The sequence below is a fragment of the Chiloscyllium plagiosum genome, unplaced genomic scaffold, assembly GCF_037043375.1.
Source record: "Chiloscyllium plagiosum isolate Xiang-an unplaced genomic scaffold, Cpla_swu_hap1 HiC_scaffold_6, whole genome shotgun sequence".
NCBI lineage: Eukaryota > Metazoa > Chordata > Chondrichthyes > Orectolobiformes > Hemiscylliidae > Chiloscyllium > Chiloscyllium plagiosum.
In genome coordinates this window covers 31147764-31172561 of record NW_028270144.1, presented here as the reverse complement: position 1 = coordinate 31172561, position 24798 = coordinate 31147764, and the positions used below count along the sequence as shown (strand labels likewise).

Genomic DNA, 24798 nt, shown 5'->3' with positions numbered 1-24798 from the left:
TGGAATACTGTGTCCAGTTCTGGTTGCCCTATTATAAGAAAGATGTGGATGCTTTGGAGATGGTTCAGAGGAGGTTTACCAGGATGCTGCCTGGACTGGAGGGCTTATCTTATGAAGAGAGGTTGACTGAGCTCGGACTTTTTTCATTGGAGAAAAGGAGGAGGAGAGGGGACCTAATTGAGGTATACAAGATAATGAGAGGCACAGATAGAGTCGATAGCCAGAGACTATTTCCCAGGGCAGAAATGAGGGGTCATAGTTTTAAGCTGGTTGGAGGAAAGTATAGAGGGGATGTCAGAGGCGGGTTCTTTACACAGAGTTGTGAGAGCATGGAATGCGTTGCCAGCAGCAGTTGTGGAGGCAGGGTCATTGGGGACATTTAAGAGACTCCTCGACATGCATATGGTCACAGAAATTTAAGGGTGCATACATGAGGATCAGTGGTCGGCACAACATCGTGGGCTGAAGGGCCTGTTCTGTGCTGTACTGTTCAATATTCTATAAAGGTATTTGTAGCTAAGCCAAAGCCAGGGACTCCTAGATTTCATATAGCTTATCATAGCTGGAAAAGCGCAGCAGGTCAGGCAGCATCCAGGGAACAGGAGAATCGACGTTTCGGGCATAAGCCCTTCTTCAGGAACCCCTTATCATACCCAAGCTAGCATTAGGGTTGCTAGAATTGCCTTTTGCATTATTTTTCTTATGAATCAAAATACACTCCAGGTTCCTATTTCTCAGTGATCAGTCTGCCAGGTTATCTCTCTGTCCTCCATTCCAACTGCTAATTAAGTAGATATTGTTTGCATGCCAATAGAGTTTAGGGCTGTTTTCAATTTGAGTTTTCATGTAGAATAGTTTGGATTGTGTATAACTGAACAGACCTGTGACAAAGACTAAAATTTAGCCACAGTGGATGAAGTTTGATTGCTAACTCTTTCCAAACACATTATCCTATTTGTGTCTGTGCTGGAAACATAAATAACCTCTCCTGAGTTCAGCACTCTTACCACCTCTTCTAATTTGGGTTTTCTAGTTTTTCCTATAACTGCGACCCACCATATCTAGTTTAAAGGCCTGTCTTTGTTGTGTAATTCACTAGGACTTTATTCCCAGCGCAGTTCAGATGAAGACAGCGTCTTCAGAACAGGACCCTTCTTGCCCAGAATTCAATTGAGTACTTGCCAAGGCTCAACATTATCAGTCTACTCACTACAAAAAATTGATATGTTCATTTTATATGCAAATTATAAAATATTCTCTTAAATGCTTTGCAGATACGACGAGGCAGTTTTCTTAATGTTGTATTGGTCTTTCCACAGCTCCATTCGACGAGGTGAAAGCCACTGGTGGATGAAAGGCTCCACACCCCCTCAAATTTCAGAAATAATAATTAAACTAATAAAGGACATGGCAGCAGTAAGTTGTAATCAACTGGCATTGCTACTTTATTCAAAGTTTGGGTGAAGATTTGTAGCTTGGGTACTCGTTGTTGTGGTTCTGTTCGCCGAGCTGGAAATTTTTGTTGCAAACGTTTCGTCCCCTGTCTAGGTGACATCCTCAGTGCTTGGGAGCCTCCTGTGAAGCGCTTCTGTGATGTTTCCTCCGGCATTTATAGTGGCCTGTCCCTGCCGCTTCGGTTGTCAGTTTCAGCTGTCCGCTGTCGTGGCCGGTCTATTGGGTCCAGGTCGATGTGTTTGTTGATGGAGTTTGTGGATGAGTGCCATGCTTCTAGGAATTCCCTGGCTGTTCTTTGTTTGGCTTGCCCTATAATGGTAGTGTTGTCCCAGTCGAATTCATGTTGCTTGTCGTCTGCGTGTGTGGCTACTAAGGATAGCTGGTTGTGGCGTTTCGTGGCTAGTTGATGTTCATGGATGCGGATCGTTAGCTGTCTTCCTGTTTGTCCGATAGTGTTTTGTGCAGTCCTTGCATGGGATTTTGGACACTAAATTAGTTTTGCTCATGCTGGGTATCGGGTCCTCCGTTCTGGTGAGTTGTTGTCTGAGGGTGGCTGTTGGTTTGTGTGCCGTTATGAGTCCTAGGGGTCGCAGTAGTCTGGCTGTCAGTTCTGAAACGCTCCTGATGTATGGTAGTGTGGCTAGTCCTTTGGGTTGCGGCATGTCCTCGTTCCATTGTCTTTCTCTTAGGCATCTGTTGATGAAATTGCGCAGGTATCCGTTTTTGGCGAATACCTTGTACAGGTGTTCCCCTTCCTCTTTTTGCAGTTCTGGTGTGCTGCAGTGTGTTGTGGCCCTTTTGAATAGTGCCTTGATGCAACTTCTTTTGTGTGTATTGGGGTGGTTGCTTTCATAGTTCAGGACTTGGTCTGTGTGTGGCTTTCCTGTATACCTTTGTGGTGAATTCTCCATTCGGTGTTCTCTGTACCATCACGTCTAGGAATGGGAGTTGGTTATCCTTTTCTTCTTCTCTCGTGAATTGGATTCCTGTGAGTGTGGCATTGATGATCCGGTGTGTGTTCTCTATTTCTGTGTTTTTAATGATTACAAAGGGGTCATCAACATATCTGACCCAGAGTTTGGGTTGAATTTGTGGTAAGACTGTTTGTTCTAACCTTTGCGTTACTGCTTCTGCTATGAGTCCAGAGATTGGTGAGCCCATGGGTGTTCCGTTGATTTGTTCGTATATCTGGTTGTTGAATGTGAAGTGTGTTGTGAGGCACAAGTCCAGTAGTTTAAGTATGCCGTCTTTGTTGATAGGTTCAACGTCCTGTTGTCTGTTCTGTCTATCCAGCAGGTTGGCTATTGTTTCTCTGGCTAGGGTTTTGTCAATAGAGGTGAACAGTGCCGTTACGTCGAATGAGACCATAGTTTCTTCCTTGTCTGTGTATATTTCTGCCACTTTATTTTAAAACCGCTCAATAATATCAATTATACCACAGTACTGTGTGTTAAATATGGCAAGCTTAAATGCTTTAAATGTAGGAAGATAAGTGAATTTATTACATTTGATGTATTTTGTACTAGTTAGTATTTGTTTCCTTTTGCAGTAACTTTTAAAACTTATTTCTTTAATTCACAATGTCTCAGCATTTGAAAGATTTATTCTGATTTTATTTTGATCTGTTTTAAGACAGTTAACATTTTGCTTCAAGTTAGTTGCTTATTAGTAGCTTATTAGTACCACATTTGACAAAATTGAGCAAACAGGCTGCGAAGTATTTCCAGTGTTTGTTTTAGCTGCCGTTATTAAGGAAAACTGTAACTAAATTGCTTGCTGAAGTGAAATATTCTGAATGCTAATATGTTATGAAAAACTTTCTCCTCCACTTAGAAGATAATTGAATCTAGTTTCTGAGAGTTATCTTGTGTGTGCATGTCATGATTTAACTTTGAAAAAACATTTTTCTAGGGACATCTATCAGAAGCCTGGTCACGTGTCACAAAAAATGCTATTGCTGAAACAATTATTGCCCTAACAAAAATGGAAGAAGAATACAGAGTGCCTATTCAATGTACCACAACAACAAGGGTAATTAATTAGTTCCTTTTATATGTGAAGTATATCTGAAGCAGAATTATGGAATGGTTAATGGAAAGGGATTGTATTTGGGTGTTAGATTCTAACTCTGTTTAACTTTTGTTTTCTCCACAGTTGTGGCTAGCTCTGGCTTCACTGTGTGTGCTGGATCAAGACCATGTTGATAGACTTTCCTCTGGCAGATGGATGGGAAGGGACGGCCAGCAAAAACAAATGGTAGGGAAAGGGATTGTTGATATATTAGGACCACTGTTGTTTGTGTAATGAAACTAGATTTAAAATCAGTGCTTTGGAGATGCCGGTGTTGGACTGGGGTGTACAAAGTTTAAAAATCACACAACACCAGGTTATAGTCCAACAAGTTTTTTTTAGATTAGATTAGATTAGATTAGATTACTTTACAGTGTGGAAACAGGCCCTTCGGCCCAACAAGTCCACACCGACCCGCCGAAGCGTAACCCACCCATACCCCTACATTTACCCCTTACCTAACACTACGGGCAATTTAGCATGGCCAATTCACCTGACCTGCACATCTTTGGACTGTGGGAGGAAACCGGAGCACCCGGAGGAAACCCACGCAGACACGGGGAGAACGTGCAAACTCCACACAGTCAGTCGCCTGAGGCGGGAATTGAACCCGGGTCTCTGGCGCTGCGAGGCAGCAGTGCTAACCACTGTGCCACCGTGCCGCCCATTAACTAAATGATTTTTAACTAAATTCAAAGCAAACATGTAAACTGAGCAGAACATTGAAATTGAAGGAAGCCAATTGTGGGGCCAATTGCAAAGTGAGCTGGGCAATAGAAATATTTGTACAGGTAGAGGTTGTGCATGTAGGGTTTAATCCCAGTGAGTATACATTATTGCAGACATAAAAATAGGCAAGGCATGTTTGGTGTCACTGCCTAAGGAAGAGACTTGAGAGTCTCCATAGACTGGACGGTAAATGTATTCAGTAAAGCAGCGAAGCTGTTAAGAATCTAGTTGATTATTGAACATAGCCATACTGAATTAATATAGATCAGAGGAGATTTGGTTTAGTTTTAATTATCTCTCCCTTGATCAAAGGGAAACAACTGAATTTTTGCCATTTATGTATTTTATTAGTGACTGCTTCCCAAATATTGGGTAATTTCAACAATATATTCAGTACTCCAGTTGATATAAGAAATATTTCTCTGAGAACTATGTTTAAGGGTGAAAGGGTCTTGCAGTTCAAATGTAATACATAGAAGTTTATTTCTGCAAATCAACAAGGGCACGTTTCTATGACTCAAGGACTATTAAGTAGTTTGAATATCATCACTAAATTATGAAAGATGTTTTTTAACTTGCTTGGTCGTACAAAATTTAAAGAAAACATTGCTTAGAAAAGTGATATGCAGTCCAAACATTTTACCTTGTACTCATCTGGACTGAAAAACAAAAAAAAAATTCATTAAGGAAAAAACAATTTTTACAGCATGAGTAGAGGGTGTAATTTGTTGGCCTGTAGTTGGCATGTAGGTAATGCAGCAGGAACTATTAACTACCTTAATTAACTAATTAAATTCAAATTAGGCTTACATCTCTAAGCAGGGCATTGCCATGGAGATGCAGCACCATTGGCTGTTTCCATAGCCCTTCCCTATCAAAAAAGATGCAGTACCTTGACAAAGTCATTGTGTGCGCAAAGTACAAAAGCGGTGTGAATAAATAGAGCTTCTCGTATGCGCGTTCATTCCACTTTATTTTCTAGTGTCTCATTCATGCGTGTGACTCTTTGAGTATTGATTCAGTTTACCCGTTAACCTCTATTTGTATATGGGCAATTTGCTTGAAGAAATATATTCTAGAAATAGTGATAAATTCTTCTAGTTTAAAATATTATTGTCTCATCTCTGTTAATAAAAAAAAAATTGGATACATGTTTTAGACATCTGACAAAACAAATCATTCTTCCCTAGTTTGGCCTTAGCTGGGTTTCTATAACTCAAAATTTATTTTTTATGGAAAATAATTTTTGAATTCAAGATTTTACAAGACCTTCCTCAATCTTTCTCTGTCAGTACAATCTTAATATTGCAGAATTTTGTCTCCCGAGCCTTTTCCAACTGTGACTCCCATTTCAAAGCTTCAGTCTGACCAGGATAGGGTTTGTTTGTTGGTGGGGTATAGGAGGGTAGCACTGAGATGGTGGGAGGAAGTGTAGAGGTGAGAGTGAGAAGGCAAAATGTTTAATCTTTGGGATTTTTTTTTTAAAAAAACTATTCACTGGCTTTTTGGAGCGTAAATCAGTTCTCAATGATCAATCTGTTAGGCCACACTGAAAATTTGCTAAGAATTAAACAAGCCTCACAGCTCAGAGCTCCATGGCTACCTCCAAGATCATGACCACAGAATTTGACTGAGTTGTGACCCGTGTGTTGGGAAAACTCTGTGTTGTAGAAGCTGCAGTACCTTCTGCAAAGATCAGATCATAAATCCTGTTTGTGCAGAGAGACATTCCATTCTTTGGATTAACAAAAGAGTTCTGTTATTTTTCTTAATTGATGCTAAGTTAATAATTGTTTTTTTTCTTTAGCCCATGTGTGACAACCATGATGATGGTGAAACTCCAGCAATTATCCACTGCAATGTGTGTGGGAATCTTTGCACAGACTGTGACCGTTTTCTCCACCTCCACAGAAGGACAAGAACACATCAAAGACAGGCAAGGATTTAATTAAAAGTCTTTTTTGAATAATTTTGATGCTGTATTTTGCTCTCATAGGAAATTTAATGACATGGACTCTGCTATTGATCTCTAAACTGCTTCAAACAAAACTGCACAGTTGGACAAAGAATGGTGCAGAGTTGAGTGGGGAAAAGTAGGAAGAGATAATTAATTCCTAACAAGCTTTAAATGCAAAGGTTGAAGTATTTCCAGGAATGCCTACTTCTGTAAATGGTGTATTGTTATATAGTTGCCCTCTGTGTTGTGATTTAAAAAAAAAACCATTGCAGAAATACTATTTGATCAATATTTGTAGGATCTTTTGAACTAATTACTGATCCTTTGAATCAAAGTGGAGGGACAGTAGTGGACTTTATTTTGTTGATTTTATTTATGTGTTAAGATCAGGTAAGGAGTGCTGAAATGATTTTCCTATCCTTCCACTCTTCTTTTGACCACACAGAGTTTTGCTTTGGAAAATTTTTTAAGAATTATCTGTTCACTGGCTTTTTGGAGCATAAATCTGGTTTCAAAGATCAATCCGTCAGGCCATACTTCAAATTTGCTAAGATTTAAACAAACCTCACAGCTCAGAGTTCCACGGCCATCTCTGAGATCATGACCGCAGAATTTCTCTGACTTGCAACCTGTGTTTTGGGGAAACTCTGTTGTAGTAGCTACAGTACCTTCTGCAAATATTAGATCATAAATCCTGTTTGTGCAGACAGACATTCTATTCTGTTGTATCTTTGAATTAGCAAAAGAGTTCTGTTATTTTTCTTAATTGATGCTAAGTTAAAAGTTGTTTAAAAATTAGAGGGTGTGTTTTGCTGATTCTAACTGTCCAACTATTTAAATTTAAAGGCTATGAAGAATTCACTAGGCCAAGTTTCCATAGTTTAAACAAAAAACAGGATACGTTTATTGAAACTATATTTCCTGAACTCAGAATGACAAGATAATAAGGCATCATTTAGACAGTCTCTCACATTTATTGGGGCCCCTCACACACCACTACAATTAGTGGAGTAAGAGGTTATAAATACACAAAATTCTACAGCCTGTGAAAGTTAAACCAAAGGGGACTATATGGTTACCTATTTGTTGACTAGTCTCAACACAGTGAGTTTACTATTGCAGGTATTTAATTCAGCAGTTCTCCTGGATGCAGCTGTGCAATGCAAATTTCCACATTTTAAAAGATCTCTATTTGTAATGATTTTGTTTTTTGCAAATTTTTTAAACTTTACAAACATAGGAAATTATTGAAAAATACAATCAATAACAAATATCAGTATAATAAAAAGAAAAAAACCACAAATTACAATACAACTACTGTCACTTGGGGGTGATTATATGAGCTTCCAAATTAGGAGCAGAAATACAATACTCTTGCTATCACGTCTGCTCTGCTTGTCTGATCACTTCACATTCCCACCTACCCATGCATTTGCAGAATCCAGCACATTACTTCCAAAGAGATATTGAAAGAGGGAAACAATGCACGCAGCCTCTCAACCCGTCTTCCGACATGATTTTTTTGTCTCGCTCTCCCTTTTTCTGTAGCACTTTCTGCTTTTATTCTTTGAAGTACTTTTGGAGAAATTATGTATTAATTCTGGAGAAATTATGTATTAATTCAAATCTACAGCAGTTGTTGATTGGATTATTTGTTTTCATCCCACCTGGTGAAATGTGAAATTGTGTAACTTGTTGTAACCAGTCTGACTGGTGCACTTTTTTCTTAAAGAAAAATGCAGTTGTCTGTAGAGGATCTGTTTCTTTTAACAAGGGCAGCCAAAGGAAAATTAGAAATTGTTTCTTTAGGAAAATGACACATTCTTGTAACACATGCATGAACAGAATTATATTAGTTTAATGTGAGCAGAAATGTAAGTAAAGTTATTTACACTTGGCTACACTGTTTATACAGTTCTGCAATTTTAAACTTCAATAACTTACATTAAAAGCAAACTGTAAATGATATTTGAATGGCATAATTCATAAATTTCTTTATTAGTGTTATGAATTTCAGTTCTGTTCTGCATACAAGTTACCTTTTTTTTCTCCTGTCACTGTACTAGTTGTATGGAAGAGAATTAAAAATCACTTATTTTAAAGACTAACCCCTGGAAGGTGCAAGTAAAAGTCACATTAATTTCAGATTTTTTGTTTCTATAATCCAAGAATCCCTACAGTGTGGAAACAGGCCATTTGGCCCTTTTGAGCCCACCTGGACCTTCCAAAAAGTATCCCACCCAGACCCTTTCCTCTCTCTCTTCCCCCCCCCCCCCCCCCCCCCCCACAAACCCCCTTGTCCTATTCTCCCCACCACCCCCTTGCCCTATCCCTGTAACCTTGCATTTCCAATGGGGTAATTCACCTAGCCTGCACATCACTGGTTGCTGTGGGCAATTTTGCATGGCCAGTCCACCTAACCTGCACATCTTTGGACTGTGAGATAGGAAAACCTTTCCAAATATGGCAAAGTATTCCACTAATATTATCCCTAAAATAATCTGGTATGCAATCTTTTGAAAATTATAGGTGTTTAAGGAAGAGGAGGAAGCAATCAAAGTTGATCTTCATGAAGGCTGTGGAAGAACCAAGCTCTTCTGGCTTATGGCACTTGCAGATTCAAAAACCATGAAAGCAATGGTAGAGTTCAGGGAACATACGGGTGAGAATTAAAGACCCAACATTTAAGCTTATTATACCAGTATTGTATTTGCACCCCCATTAGTTTCTGCATTTTTATTTTGATTAAGTTTTCATATTCATAATTTTAATACTTTGCAAAGGTATTATCCTGTGTACCATTCTGTTGCACTGTTCCCATACATTAGCATTAAGTACAGGCATGCACCAGGTTTCAGTCAGCAGGTGATTGTGCTTTGTACAGGTGATTGTACATGTGCCAGCCTTGCAGTGCATCATAACCGCAAGTGTGTTTGGAAAAGATGACATTAAAGCATGCTGCTGCCTGCTGATCCAGATTGCAAAATGGTGAATAATTATGCAAGGAGCTTTGTAAAGTTTGGTTGCAGGCAGTAAGACACTGTTAGTATTTCTTCTTTCATGTTCCACATAAAGCATGTTATACTGTGATTGTGAAACTGCCAAGGAATTTTCAAAATTATGGGCTTCAGATACCTTCATGACATCATGTTAGTCCAGCTTTCACTAGGAAGTGGAAATGCCACCTGAAATAATTGTTAAAATGAGGTATATTTACCACTGTTCACAGATAAAGGCATCAGTGGATAAAAACGTGTCTTGTGTGAAGACTGGCCTGCCTAACATCCTCTTAGCTCGCATACACATCTTCTTTAGCTTGACTCTAAAATTGATGATAACCGTTTAGGTTGCCACCCCAGTCGACTTATCCCTACAAATGGAAACCTTGACTGCGATAGAGGTAGTGAGTCAAAGTCCAAAGTAATTTAAATATTTATGTGTAGGAATGCCAATGTAAGTCTGATGCCAGTTGTTGGCTGAAATTTTCATGCTGTCAGCCTTCTACAAATGGAGCTGTAATTTGCCCTCTGAAGGGCCATTTGTCACATTGCATCTTGTCTAATACAGTCCATTAACAGATAATGATTTCCAGGAAAACGCTAGTTTCAAGACTCATTAATGTTGGCAATGCCATCTTTGGGCATTATGATTCAAGATCCTCGAGGGAGTAGTGACCATACTTTGATAGAATTCAAAATTCAGTTTGAGGGTAAGAAAGTGAAGTCCCACAGTAGTGTCCTGGAATTAAACAAAGGAAATTAAACATTGGCATGAGGATAGATTTGGCATGAAGGCTAAAAGGCAAGACAATGGATGAGCAGTGGCAGATGTTCAAGGACGTTATCGTTTCCTCACAACTAAAATATATCCTAGTGGAAAAGAAAGATGATATGGAGGGTAAAAGAAAACACCCTTGGCTAAACAAGGAGGTCAAGAGCAATAGGAAGTGAAAAACTAAGGCGAGTGGCAGGCTGGAAGATTGGGAAGCTTGCACGCATTACAAAGGGAGTGAAAGCTAGCTCAAAATATCAAAAAGAATAGCAAAAGCTTTTAAAGGTACATAAAAGGGAAGCGTCACGAGGTGAATGTTGGTCCCTTGGAAGATGAAACCAGAGAGTTAATAGTGGGGAACACTGAAATGGCAGTGAAGCTAAATCGATAGTTTGCCTCAGTTTTCACAGTGGATAATAATAGTACCATTCCTATTGGAACGGGCAAGTCCGAGGTAATAGAAAAGGTAAAATTTAGAACAATCAACATTGACAGGGGAAAGGTACTCAGCAAACTATGAGGATTGAGGACAGATAAGTCCCCCAGCCCAATGGCCTACATCCTAGGATGTTAAAGGAAGTGGCAGCGGCGATGGTGGATCCATTGGTTACAATATTCCAAAATTCCCTGGACATGGAAAGGTTCCAGTGGATTGGAAAAATGCTAATGTAATGCCCTTATTCAAAAAGGGAGGGAGGCAAAATGTGGGAAATTACATACCAGTTAGTTTGACATCTATTGTTGGGAAAGTGTTAGAATCAATTATCAAGGAAGCAGTATCAGGATATTTGGAAAGTCAAAGCACTATCCATCAGAGTCAGCATAGTTTTATGAAGGGCAAATCATGTTTGACTAATTTGCTAGAGTTCTTCAAATATGTAACAAGTAAAATGGATAATGGGGATGCTGTAGATGTAATATATCTGGACTTCCACAAGGCATTTGATAAGGCGCTACACAAAAGGTTAACTCGCAAGGATCATATGGGGTAACTTACTAGCTTGGATAGATGGCTGGCTGATGGACAGAAAACAGAGTCAGGATAAGGGGGCGGCATGGTGGCTCAGTGGTTAGCATTACAGCCTCACAGCACCAGGGTCACAGGTTCGATGCCAGCCTCTGGTGACTATCTGTGTGGAGTTTGCACATTCTCCCCGTGTCTGCGTGGGTTTCCTCCCGGTACTCCTGTTTCTTCCCACAGTCCAAAGATGTGCAGGTCAGGTGAATTGGCCATGCTAAATTGCCCATAGTGCGAGTTGCATCAGTCAGAGGGAAATGGGTCTGGGTGGGTTACTCTTCAGAAGGTCAGTGTGGACTGGTTGGGCCAAAGGGCCTGTTTCCACACTATAGGGAATCTAATCTAACCTAAGTGTTTTTATTTTCTGGATGGCAAGAGTTAACTATTTGGGGTGCCACAGACTTCGGTCCTTGGACCCCAGCTATTTACCATCTACATTAAGGACTTGAGTACAGGGATAGAAGGCTGTCTAGCCAAATTTGCAGATGACACAAAAATAGGCAGGATGGTAAATTGCAATGAGGAAATGAGAACCTGATAAACGGATATAGATAGTTTAGGAGAGTGAGCCAAAATGTGGCAGATTGAGTTTAACGTGGATAAGTGTGAGGTCATGCATTTTGATCGAAAACATGGGAAGGTGACCTATTAGCTAAATGGGGGGAGATTTTGGAGGTGCTCCAGTGCAGAAGGATTTGGGTGTCCTTGTTCATGAGTCACAGAAAACTAGCATGCAGGTACAGTAGATGATCAAGAAAGCAAATGGAATGTTGGCTATTATAGGTATAGGAATAGAATATAAAGGTAAGGAAGTATTGTTGCAACTATACAAACTGCACCTGGAGTATTTTGTACAGTTTTGGTCCCCTTATTTGAAGAAAGATGTAGTGGTATTGGAGGCAGTTCAGAGGAGATTCACTAGGTTGTCAGAGATGAGGGGTTTGTCATATGAAGAGAGATTGAACGGTTGAGGTCCATACTCTCTGGAATTTAGAAGAATGAGGGGAGATCAAATTCAAGATGATAAAAAATGTGGACAAAATAGACAAGAAGCAGATGCTTCCTCTCATGGAGCATTCTAGGACAAGGGGTCATGGTCTAAGGATAAGGGGTAGCAAATTTAAGATACAATTACAGAGAAACTACTTCTCCCAAAGGATTGTGAATTAATGGAATTCACTCCCCCAAAGTGCAGTGGATGCTGGGACAGTGAGTAAATTCGAAGAGTTAGACAGATTTTTAATTGGTAAAGGGTGAAGGGTTATGGGAGAAGGCAAGAAATTTGGGTGAGTATCATATCAACCATGGGCGAATGACCTAATTCTGCTCCTATATATTATGAACAAATGGGACTGAAATATTGGTTAACCTTAAAGAATCATTTGTTCCAAAACCTCCGAAGGACCCTATGTATGTTGATGAGAGAGGGGAAGGGTGTGCATACCAAGCAACTGTGTTGGTGCAGTAATAATCCTCAATGAATCCCTTAATTGGAAATCAGATGGTTGGTGCTCAATGTCTCATTGATCTTGTTTAATAGCTCAGCACGTTTTCTCTAGGTTTTGCCTTTCTCTCTATACTGTACACTGATCACGGTTTTGGGGAACCTGAATGTCGGTTGCTCTTGTTAATGTAGGATACTTCATTTGTCCAGATTTAATTTGTGGCCTACTAATTTCAGGCAAAATGCAAATGTCACCATTTTGACAAAGGTTACTTATACTTCCAAAGCTGAAAATTAATTGCTTATATTGCTGGAGCAGTACAATTGATGCTGTAGATTCTTATAATGCCCTATCGAGGATATGGGATGAATTTCATTTGAATTATTCATGTAGTGTCTCAAGAATTTGAATGTGTACCAGTAATTCACTGGAACATTTCACCAGTGTCAATTGTTTTGCATAACTGGATGTGATTACATTGAACACACTCCTCAAGGTATTTTGCAATACAAGTAGACCTTTCATTTAGTGTTTCTTCAATAATACTAAACAGAGTGCAAACTGTTCACTGAGAAAAGCTATTTGGAAATTGTTTGTTTATGAATACTGGAGTTTCATTGTAGTTCTGGGCATAATTCCCAGAAATTTGAGCAGGCAGTCATCTTTCAAAGTAAAGTCAACAATTTTTTAAAAAATGTTGTTTTATGTATTGATAAAGTGAGCCAGGTTCATTGAATAGCAACAGAAGGGGTCCAGAGGAACCACCTGCTTTTCAAAACAGTTTTGTGTCAAGAGTAAAGGAATAGTTTGTTTTGAACCTTGTTAAAATTGAAGATTTGTCTATCCTGTCAAGGCATGACATAATTAGATTACCACCATTCCTTGTCCAAATGTACCACTATTCCCGCTCGTAACTCTGATCCTATTCATTTTACATCTGATCTGTTGCAATGAAGTTATTTTGGATATTTTTTGCCTGCTCTTGAAAGAATCAAAGATACACATATTAGCGTGAGAGCTATCATTAAAATATTCAAATTTGAAGGGACTTCACTTTGAATCCTTTGTGAGCTAACCGAATTTTGATCAAGGAAATCCTTGCTTAACATCATTAATTGGTTCTTGAAATGATTAACGTTCAGTGGGATATCGTTATATGGAACAATCTGTCTAAGGCTTATAATCCCCTCCCAAGACTACCTTCTCCTCATCATACCTTTGGACCAAGCTGTTGCAAGTCCAGCATGGGAGTTACACAAGAACGTTCAGGCATATCGTGACGGTAACAAGAAGCCATAGTGACGCAGTGCAAATAGACAGTTGTAACTGGAAAGTGACATCATCGTAAGTCACCCCTGTGAAGGACACTGTTAAGCAAGGATGTCCTTGAAAGAGTTGCTGCATCTGAAGAGGAAGGATAATGGGAGATGACACTCTAGTTACATGCGTAAGGTCCTGTACATGCGTTATTTCTTCCCCCACTGTCCAATACTGTTAAAACATGTCAAAAAAGGCTCAGCATTTTTGAAAGAAATGCTCTATTGGCCGACAATGATCTGCGGTACCATTATCACAAGTAGAACTGATTTGGAATTCAAGTAGTAACACATCTGTGAATTACTTATCCCTATGTTTTAATCTAGTGAGATGAAATCAGTTGTAGCGTGTGGTTGGTGTCGAATTAATATTTGTATGATCAGACTCATTAGTTTAAGCGACTATATTTAACTTCCTCATACACTTGAAGCAAGCAAGGGTGAATAATAGCTTTACATTATTATAAAAATATACATCCATATGACTTGTTTATATTACCAAAGAGGTTGTCAAATGTTTTCTTTAACCCAAATTTGCTTCCTTAATTTAAGGCAAACCTGCGTCAAGCAGCTCTGAAGCATGTCGCTTCTGTGGATCAAGAAATGGAACAGAGTTATCAGCAGTGGGCAGTGTGTGCTCTGATACAGATTGCCAAGTGAGTGAAATTAAGTCTACTATAGAATGTTGTCAAACTGCGCACTTTACGTAATTGGCCTATATCATCTGTTTTTAAGTTTCTTTCATGTCTGTTATATTTTTTCCCCAAAGACGTTTGTTCTCATAGTAATTATTTGTTTTAATAATTTTAAACCAGGAATATGCAAAGACCGCCTGTGGAAAAACCCATTCCTGCGGTCACCCTTGTGGTGGAGTTAAAGGCGAAGAGCATTGTTTACCTTGTTTACATGGATGTGACAAAAATGCAATATGTCTTAAACAAGATGCTGATGACATGTGTATGATCTGCTTTACTGAGGCACTTTCAGCGGCACCTGCAGTTCAGGTAATCCAAATTGTTTATGGAGATTTTTTTATTGTAGGCATTTTAAAATAATTTATATTTGTTTAGAGACTCAATTGCGCATGATTTTTTTTTTAAAAACCCCTTGTTAAGCAAATTTTGCTGTAAGATACCAGCTTCCTTGTAATCTTGCAAAACATTACATCACATTTTTGAAAAAAAAACACATTTGCTCTACTCTTGAACTTAGTAAAACACTGCTGCCTGGTCTGAATTGACGTGTCATATGCTCCCAGTCCTGTTCTGTCCCAGTTTGATAACATCTTGATTTTTAGAATTCTGTTTATGTTCAGTGCCCTGCATAGTCATCCTACATCTTTTACAACCTTCAGAAATATTTGTATTCCTCCAGTCTGGCCTTTTGCTCATCCTGATTTTCACGTCTGCCATTGACAACACACCTTCAGCTCTGGATTTTTCACCTAAAACCTTGCTGGCTCCCCACCTTTCCAACTTTTTGACATTTCTAAAACATATCTCTTTATCCAAGCTTTATGATCACCTGTCCAGATATCATAGTGTGTCATTGTCAGTTTTATCCCATAACGCTTTTGTGTCGTAAGTCTTGAAACATTTTTACTGTATTAAAAAGCAATACAAATCAGGTTATTTCCATTGTTTAGCGATTTAAAAAAATTCTTCATTAGATCAGTTTGAAGTCTGCATCCGCTCTCAGCAGAACAGCTATATCAACATGCTACTGTCACAAAACAGAACAAATTAGAGGAAACGTACAACACCACCAACAATATCCTGACAGGCATAAAATTCACAAAAGAGAAGGAGAACGATAACAAACTCCTATTCCTAGCTGTGACAGTTGAACATACAGTTAATGGAGAGCTTCAAACCAGCATCTACAGAAAAACAACAAACAGACCAAATACTTAATGTCAGAAGTGATCATCATAGCACCCAAGAACTATAAACAGCAGAAGAAAACTACCTATACAACGTTTTCAAGAAAAATGGGTACCCAATAAACACAACCTGCTGATTCCTCAGAACCAATCCAAACAAGCAGACACAGCGCAACTAAATATTGTAGCCGCATTGCCTTAAATCAAAGACATATCAGAAATGACTTCCAGACTACTCTGACTCATTGGCATCATGGTAGCCGACAAACCTACCAACACACTTAAACAGTAACTAATGAACCTAAAGGATCCATTAGGTACGATCAACAAAAATAATATTTACAAAATAGCATGCAAGAACTGTAAAAATACATAAGACAAACAAGCAGTAAACTTGCTACAGGATACATGAACACCACCAACTAGCCACCAAAAGACAAGACCCACTACCACTAGTTTCCATACAGACAGACAAACTCCAGAACTCCATCAATAAACACATTGATTTAGATCCCATCTACCTTCCCTTGGTTTAAAAAAAACAGAAATGAAGTCACCCACCTTAGGAAACCAAGACTTATAAATAGAGAGGCAGGACCTACTATCAGTACTTCACTGGAGGCACACTCTGATGATGTTACCTAGTCATGGTGATGAAATATCTGAAAACAAAGCTTCCAGCTCAGCGAGCTAACTTACATCCATATCATCAACCTGAGCTGCAAATCTTCTCAAAAATTGCTAGTGCTATTGTTATAACAGACTCACGTTTTGACCATCAACAGTGTCAGATCCTAAGATTTAATGCAACCCTTTCAGCTTATTGCTGAGCTTCGTGTTTATTTGTAAAAGTCTGATTCATATGTGTTGTTGCATGATTACAATCATTTTGTGCTGTTTACTAGAGAAACTGCTTGTTTATTTTAAGTTGTAAGGTTTGTAAATGTCCAAGCATAAGATGATTAAACTCCTATGTTTTCCTTCTTTGAAGTTGGACTGTAGTCATGTTTTCCATCTACACTGCTGTAGACGAGTTCTTGAAAATCAGTGGCTTGGCCCAAGAATAACTTTTGGCTTCATGGCATGCCCGATATGCAAGGTGAGAATCCTTCAGATTGGTTTCTTTTAAACTCTGGAGTAGCCTTTGTGGCACGGATTTCAGTAAGAGAGAATTTGACAAAAACTTCAGATTTTTGTGTAATTCCAGAACAAAATAAATCATCTAGTATTAAAAGATCTACTTGATCCTATCAAAGACCTCTATGAAGATGTAAGGAAGAAGGCTCTAATGAGACTAGAATATGAAGGTTTGCATAAAAGTGATGCCATCACTACTCCGGGTGTCCGTTTTTACAATGATCCTGCTGGATTTGCAATGAATAGATACGCTTATTATGTCTGCTACAAATGTAAAAAGGTAGGTTCATGTTTGAACACACGCTTTTTAACTGATAAATATTGATTTGTTCTTACCTTTTGGTTGGAATGGAGGATATGCCTGATGGTTTCTTTTTCACAAAACAATCCTACTTGAACTTCATGAATTTTATTAATTTTTTTCTGTTAAAAACAGAAGAATGTACATAGTCTCCCCATAATATTTAGAAACTAGGAGGTGGTGTTGGTGAGTTTGGGATAAAGTCCACATTCAAAAGATGAACTAGAAAACTTGTATTTTATTGCAACAAAAACTCAGAAAAGAACTTGTTTGTTTACATATAGTTATCTTGAACATTTTTGAAGGTACTAATTGAGTTTCATTTAACTTTATACAAACTATTTTAATATTTTTTTAAACTCAGAGATTGAACAACTGGTATATAGGTAAATATATACCTATATAATAGGTAAACACCAAATATGTAGGTAAAGATTAACGCACATAATTTAAATGCCACAATAATTCTCTTTATCACTTTTGTCAGCAATTGATTTTACTGGAATTCTTAGATTGCTCTTTGAGTCTGGTGAGAATTCTGTAGTTGCTGTTCAGGAACTAAACTAATTTGGGGGATATGTTCCCACTTCACATTTTGGCCCTCCGTGTTTCAAGCAAACTGTTAATGAACCTAATAAAATGAAAATTTTCAGTGCAATTTGCACAGAATTCTAAGAAATTTCACAGACTTGGCAACGTTTTGCCAAACCTCTGATTTATTGGCATCCTCGAGCAAAAGTTAGATGCTTTAGGGTGTTGAACACACATTTTGTGTCTTTGAGATGAAGTCAGTCATTTCCAGGCTTTTTACTCAAAATTCTGTATTCACTAAACTGGCAGTATTTTCAGTTGCAGTTGATATCCTTATGCTTTCATAACATTAATACAACCAGCTCCAAAAATAATTCTTGTCTGTCATGTAGGCTTATTTTGGCGGTGAAGCAAGATGTGATGCTGAAGCAGGGCAAGGCGATGACTATGACCCACGGGAATTGATTTGTGGTGCTTGCTCAGATGTCTCTAGAGCACAGGTATTCCTTGTTTACTTGTTCTGCGGTTTTTCTTAATACTGACATCATTTAGTCGCTCATTTTATTTTGAAGTTTCCATTAGAAACTCCCCGGAATAAATGCATTGTCAGTCACCAAGTGAGATGTTTTTAAAAGAATAAACAAAAGTCGACTTGATTTATTGTCTCTGATGGAGTGGTAATGATTGGTGCAGAAGAGAAGCTATGAAACAGTACAAATTCCCCTCAACTACAGGGCTGCTTTCAGTAAAGTCAAGACACTACATCCTAGAAGTTGGATTAAAAGTGCCACTGAATAAGGCCAAGGAACAGATGGCCACCATCATCCCATTCCACCTTGTAAAACTATAGAAACAAAAGATCTTTAATTTTCAAAAATACATTGTTTGTGTCTATTTATTGCTAGTAACTAATCAATAAAATGAAATATACGATTTTCAGGTTTCTAAAAATGCATTATTAGTATCCTGAAGTTACATGTTGATAATCCTTGACAGATGTGTCCCAAACATGGTACAGACTTCTTGGAGTATAAGTGTCGGTATTGCTGCTCTGTGGCAGTGTTTTTTTGCTTTGGAACAACACATTTCTGTAATGCTTGCCATGACGACTTCCAGAGGATGACAAGTATCCCTAAAGAAGAACTCCCCCGTTGTCCTGCAGGTAGCTTATTTTTTCTTGTCTGTTTAGAATAACAAAATAATATGTTCAAAGATGACATAAGATGTTTTAATTCCTTCCCTGAAATAAAAGAAACTAACTTGATCTGCTGGATTAGGTTTTAAAAATTGTCTCAGGTTGTACTGCAATGTGTTTACAGAGAAAAACAGACTATTTTGCATAACATCCTTTCCTTATCCTCAACATGGGCTTCCCCCAAACCCTCTTGTCTTCTAATCCCATTAAATTATCCTATTCTTTTCACCATCATGTGCTTCTCTGTCTTGTTCTCAAATGCATTTATCTATGCTATTCACATCACCTGCATCTTATGATAGTGAACTGCAGTCTAACAATTATCTGAATAATTTGTTTTGCCTGAATTCCCTATTGCATTCATTAGTTAGTTATGTTTGACTCCTGAGTGGGTGTGAATGGAAGTGTCATCTTCTACCTTAACATTCATTCATAATCTTGAAGATCTTATTCAGGCCATTCCCCTTTAGTGTTATCTTTTCCAGAATGTAGATTAAGTCAGTTTAGTCTTTTCTGTCAATTATAATCTGTATTGGTATAATTCTGTGGATAACATTTGCGCCTTTTCCAGTGCTTCTACGATTTTCTTTTATAATTTTAAAAAACAGAAATGTTCAGTTATCCAGGGGTAGTCTAACCAAGGTTCTGTATATGTTTAACATGAAGACTTTTCATTTTTCAATTCTGTCCCTCTAAAAATGATCGCCCATGTTTTGTTGGATTTTTTTTTTAAATGGCCATATTCACTCTGTTTTCAGCCAAGTTATAGAGCAGCTTTTGAAACTATCCCTATCTACTCCCCCTTCCTCCCTGCCAACCCAAACTAAAGGACCCAGATTGTGGTCAGGTTCCATGTTCCTGTTTGCTGAGAAATGACTTGCTGGAAATGCATGCAAGGACAGAGTCAAGTTTAGTAAGAATGATAAACAATCCTTTCACAACTGTTGCAAGAAAAGTGGAAGGCCAGGGACCTGTTGGTCCCTGTCTGTTCATATCAAAGTACTAATCACCAGGGAGGGAAAAATTAAAGCAGATTTCAGTAGTATAATGCATCTCTTGTTATTCAACGATGACCCTAAAAGTCTTGTGCTTTCCAGAAAATTTGTTATTTCTGTTGACTTACTTTCTCTGTCCCATTTAACTTTTATGGAAAATACTGAAATTTTGAGTTCTGTGATTTTACTTCTAAAGTGAGAGGCTTGGGTGAAAAGTTAAAATTCAGTTTGTAAAGTAACAGTAGACAAGATTGAGTTAATTAAGTGGTTGCCACAGTTGGGTTTTCTGAGCCTGTAGACTATAGGAGGAAAGGAAAGGGACAACTGAAAGATGTCCCTGACAACCAGGAAATGAGTGGTTTAAGTAAATGTTACAGGGATGAAGCAACTGGAGGACATCACATTGTTAGCTTAGGAAGAATGAGAGAGAGGTTTAAAGAGATAGTGATCATAAGTATAAATTAAAGAAAGATGGAGGAATTAATTGCAATGGAAGAGAACTTGAAAGGATAGTGATGAGATGGCATTACATACCTGTCCAAGCATTTTAGAGATATCAAAACAGTAGCTTTAATTATCAGATTTTAGTTTAGCAAAAATGATTTAGTTAAACTTTACTGCACTCTTTTTTTTTTTTCCCTCTAGGTCCAAAAGGAAAACAGCTTGAGGGAGCAGAGTGTCCTCTTCATGTTGTCCATCCAGCCACTGGTGAGGAATTTGCTTTGGGTTGTGGTGTTTGCAGAAATGCTCACACATTCTAAGTATGCAGCAGAGATGCTCCTTCGCATTTTCCAGCCTTTTAATCTTTTCAGTTTCTGAACTGAAGTCAGTAAATTGGATTGGCGCACTATTATTTGAATGAAAGAACAACATGCTGTGCACAGAAAAGAACTTTATTTTTGTGCACATACTTATTGCTGTAAATGACTCGAGTTTTTCAAAAGGCTTTAAACTTGTGAAGTGTTTGCATGCTGCCGTTACAATCCTCGGCTGTAAGGCATCACACACCTACACGGTACCTTGACAGAAGATGCTTTTTCTAAAAGCGATTGAGATGTATGGACAAGGACAGCTTCCAAATTACAAATTGAAGAATTGCTACAAGTACACAGAGTACGACTTTTGGGTAACCCTGTACAGTATTCTTGAAAATTGTAACCACGTCAAGGGTTGAGAGTATATTCTTGTTCATTTGATAGACTGTTGAGGATGTTTTAGGGCTTGTTGTCTATGAATATCATAATGTATATATGGTATCAGTGTTAGGTGTATTACAAAGTTGCTACGTTACACTGCAATTTTCATTTAAACTTCTAAGGGTTATGTTTGAGCCTGAAATTTTAATGAAGTGCAATACTGGGTGTGCCTCCTATCTTGCAGCTGTACACATATGGAATGTATATGTCAATAAAACCGCTGTACATTTTTATACAGTGCAAAGTGTTGTGTGAATGGGAACTCATTCAGTCACAAAATGTGAGTGTATATATAAGCTTTGTGAAATGGGCAACAATACCATTTGAGTTCTAGTAAGAAACAGGAGTTAAATCATTATTTTGAAAGAGTGCTTTGCGTGAATAGTGTGTTCACATCTGCGAAGCAAGGCCAACAAACCGTGAATAATTGCTTTCATGTTCCGGGGGCAGTAAAATTTTTCTGTCCAACAGTAAATCGGAGCATATACCTTTGCACAGTTGTCTCAAAGCAACCTCTATCTCTGCTAAGGAAAAATATCAGGCTCGGTCTGTTTGTCATCTAAGTTTCAAAAGTTTTTTTTTAATTGCAGTGATTGGAATTGCCATGTATGCTGTAAACTTACCATATACAAGTAGGACTTTTGCTTAGACAAAACATGTTTATTAAAGTACTGAACAGTGCATCTCAATGTGCCTTCGTTATCTTTATGCACATTACAATGACAAAGTAGGTATTTCTCCAAACAAATTATTCATGTTCTTTTTGGCAGGACGGAAGTTTTGGTAATTTACAAATCTCTGCGTTGGCTAACACCAGTGCAAATTACAAGTCCTGAAATTTGCTGTAATAATGACCAACAGCTCATGTAAAATGCATCCTTCCTATTTAGTGGATTATTGTTTCTGCTTTTTCCAAGCATTGGTGATGTCTAATTTCAATGCATTTGCAGTGTGGAGCACTTGCATATTTTCAAACATGAAATAAAACTAAAAGTGCCGAATTTCTTAGCAGCCATATTTACAACATCCTTAGTTGTGGTCAAATGAAGTCAAGCCAACATATAGTTAAATAATCCTGCATAAAAAGAAGAAACCACTTTGTATCTGAAGGATTACTCAACTGAGAAACCTAAAATTTGATCCTGAAACTGGGATTTAAATTGTACTGCAGATGAGTCCTGGGCTGGGGAAAGCCTTAAAATGCGCATTTGAATAAAACATTAAATATTGTATGACTGAAGAGTTTCTCAAATGTATTATGAAATGGGAGAAATTATTTTATAATTATGTCTAAAATTTGAGTATACAACATTTGAAAGTTATTTGTTCAAGTGAGGGACTGTGCTTCTGCAAGTGAGGAATAATGGCAAAAGATTTGCTCATACATGGTTAAAAATCTCTCAGCACCTGGTTATAGTCCATCAGGTTATTTGGAAGTACTAGCTTTTAGAGCACTGCTCCTTCATGTGGTTGTGGAGTGTAAGATCATAAGACACAGAATTTATAGCAAAAGATTACAGTGTCATCAAACTGAAATGATATATTTAACAAACTTGGATTGTTAAGTCTTCCATCTTTTAGAATGTGTTGCAGCTTCCAGTTCATTAATATGCAAATTCCAGGGCCACTTTTAAGTCACCTTCTCGAGATAACTTAAGGATTTACAAGAAAAGGTGACATCTCAGCTCAGACAATGCATTAATGGGTGAGGTCAGAGTCTGTCTGTATCCCAATCTTGAGTCAGTCTGGTTCTATTTCAAAAGTGGAATTTACAAAATATTACACATACTGATTGTGCAGATTGTGCAAGTTCAAGCTAAATAGAATGTATCTGCAAATACATGGTAAGAGCTTGTTAATACTGCACAGTATGTGCATTGTTTAATACAGCCATTTTCAACAGGGGCCATCTGGCTCCCCCTTAGGGGCCCTGGCACATTTGAAGGGGGCTACAGACTGAAAACTGTGACAAGGGGGAGCCCCAAGGGTTCATGGGGCTGAACCGATGAAATACCCAAGGTGCTGCTGCACACAGAGGTGAGGTGGCTATCCAAGGGAAACTGTCTTCAACGTTTTGTTACAGTCTGGGACACCATAGCTTCCTTCATGACTGACTGAAGAGCATGGAGGAAGACTCATTGATGCTAAGGCGGACATATTTTATCGAGCTGATATCTTTCAGGAACTTAATTTGTTAGACAGACCCTTACAGGGCAATAACAGTAACATTGTAGATTGTGAGGGAACCATCGTTTCTTTCCTTAAATTCGAAGTCTGTTGGCACAATGTGGAAAGTCGAGAATTTTTGCAATTTCCAAACCTGAAGACAATCGCAGAGACACTGAAGGACGATGACCTGACAGTTTGTGAAACATCTAAAGCAGATACACAAGGATATGCAAAAAAGAATTGATGACTTGTTAAACCTCGGTATCCCTGACTGGATTTTGAGTCTATTTGAAGTACAAGCCATCCAAGTTGAGGCAGAAATTCAAGAGAGATTGATTGATCTTCAGAGTGACTTAACTACATATTGTCAGTTCAGTCAGTTTCAAAAAGATTTTTGGATCAAGAGTGATCTGTCGATTAAATTTACAGCACTGGGAATAAGCCCAAATATTTTTTAATTGCTTTTCCCTCAACGTATTTGGTTGAGAGTGGATTCTGCTAAGTCATTTCCTTGACTAAATCCAGGAACAGAATTGATATTGCAACAAGAGTGACCTCCAACTGTCATTGTCTAATTTAGAGCCAAATATCATGAAACTTGCAGAAAAGCACCAAGCTCAAGGACCGTATTTGGCTTGATAGATGTTTAATTTCATACAGTCTTTTTTGTCCACTATATCAGAATGTTCAAGTTTTCTTGGTGTTCAATAATAAATGATTTTCTGTCTATCTGTTTGTGTTGTATTCCTGTTTGAAAAGAGAGCCCTGGAACCTGAGAAGAACTCCGAGGGAGGGTGGGGGGGGAGGAGGAGGAGGGAGTGCATGTCCAAAGAACATTTGAGAATTACTGGTTTAATAACACACTGTAAGTTAAACACATCTATTATTTAAAATCTATCTCCCAAATTGGTAAAATGGGTCAAGGAACAGTTACAGATAAGCAATGGGCCAGTGCTCTGGATAGTATGTTAATCATATTCTTCAGCTTTTTGTCCACTGTGCTCTAAACAGCCAAAAAAAAATGTAAACTCTGTGTGCTTGGCTAATGGTTGAATTAGTATTCTGGTTAACATTGTGAATTTATTTCAACCCAAGTGTAATGTTCTAGGTTGTTTAGGTCAAATTTCAGTGTCACTTAAATGGAGAAAATGTACTGGTAATACTGTGCAGTAATTTATTGAATATTAAGTTGATATATACTCTTTAAAATCTCCAATTTTGCATTCGGTAATATCAGTCCACAAGTCGGCTTAGCATTTATCAACTGTTTTGTATCACTAACTGGAAAAAAAACTCAGGATTGCCTAAATCTATATTCATTTTTGGTTCAGCATTGTCTTGGGATGGAAGAATATCTCATGATTTATGATACTTCCTCAAGCCTACGACATTTTTTTTTTGCAAATTGTTATTCTACAAATTTGACCCCGGAACTCCCATTAGATCCTGTTCGGTTTCTCTGGTATATTTCACCCAATATCAACTGCTCAAGAAATTTATGGTGCAAATTACATCTGGCACAAATAAGTTTTTTGCACAAGCCATTTTCCTTTCAATTGCTAAACACTTGAGTTGGAGTAGTTTCAATAACTCTTTTAGACTTCTAGGTATAAAATACTAACTTTATTCTA

At 38.1% G+C, this 24798-nt stretch overlaps 1 protein-coding gene across 14 annotated transcripts in view; it reads left to right on the top strand.

Moving 5' to 3' along the window:
- Positions 1 to 21679, top strand: part of mycbp2 (MYC binding protein 2) — a 256550-nt gene extending 234871 nt beyond the window's left edge. For all 14 annotated transcript variants that reach the window (XM_087987962.1, XM_087987958.1, XM_087987960.1 and 11 more), the window contains 12 exons: positions 1320 to 1416; positions 3367 to 3486; positions 3610 to 3711; positions 6062 to 6190; positions 8741 to 8873; positions 14314 to 14417; positions 14577 to 14765; positions 16635 to 16742; positions 16851 to 17060; positions 18005 to 18112; positions 18609 to 18774; positions 20448 to 21679. In XM_087987962.1, coding sequence (XP_087844088.1) covers positions 1320 to 1416; positions 3367 to 3486; positions 3610 to 3711; positions 6062 to 6190; positions 8741 to 8873; positions 14314 to 14417; positions 14577 to 14765; positions 16635 to 16742; positions 16851 to 17060; positions 18005 to 18112; positions 18609 to 18774; positions 20448 to 20563 — 1582 coding nt within the window. In that variant the 3' untranslated portion in view covers positions 20564 to 21679. The remainder of the gene's footprint in view (positions 1 to 1319; positions 1417 to 3366; positions 3487 to 3609; positions 3712 to 6061; positions 6191 to 8740; positions 8874 to 14313; positions 14418 to 14576; positions 14766 to 16634; positions 16743 to 16850; positions 17061 to 18004; positions 18113 to 18608; positions 18775 to 20447) is intronic.
- Positions 21680 to 24798: the final 3119 nt, after the last annotated feature.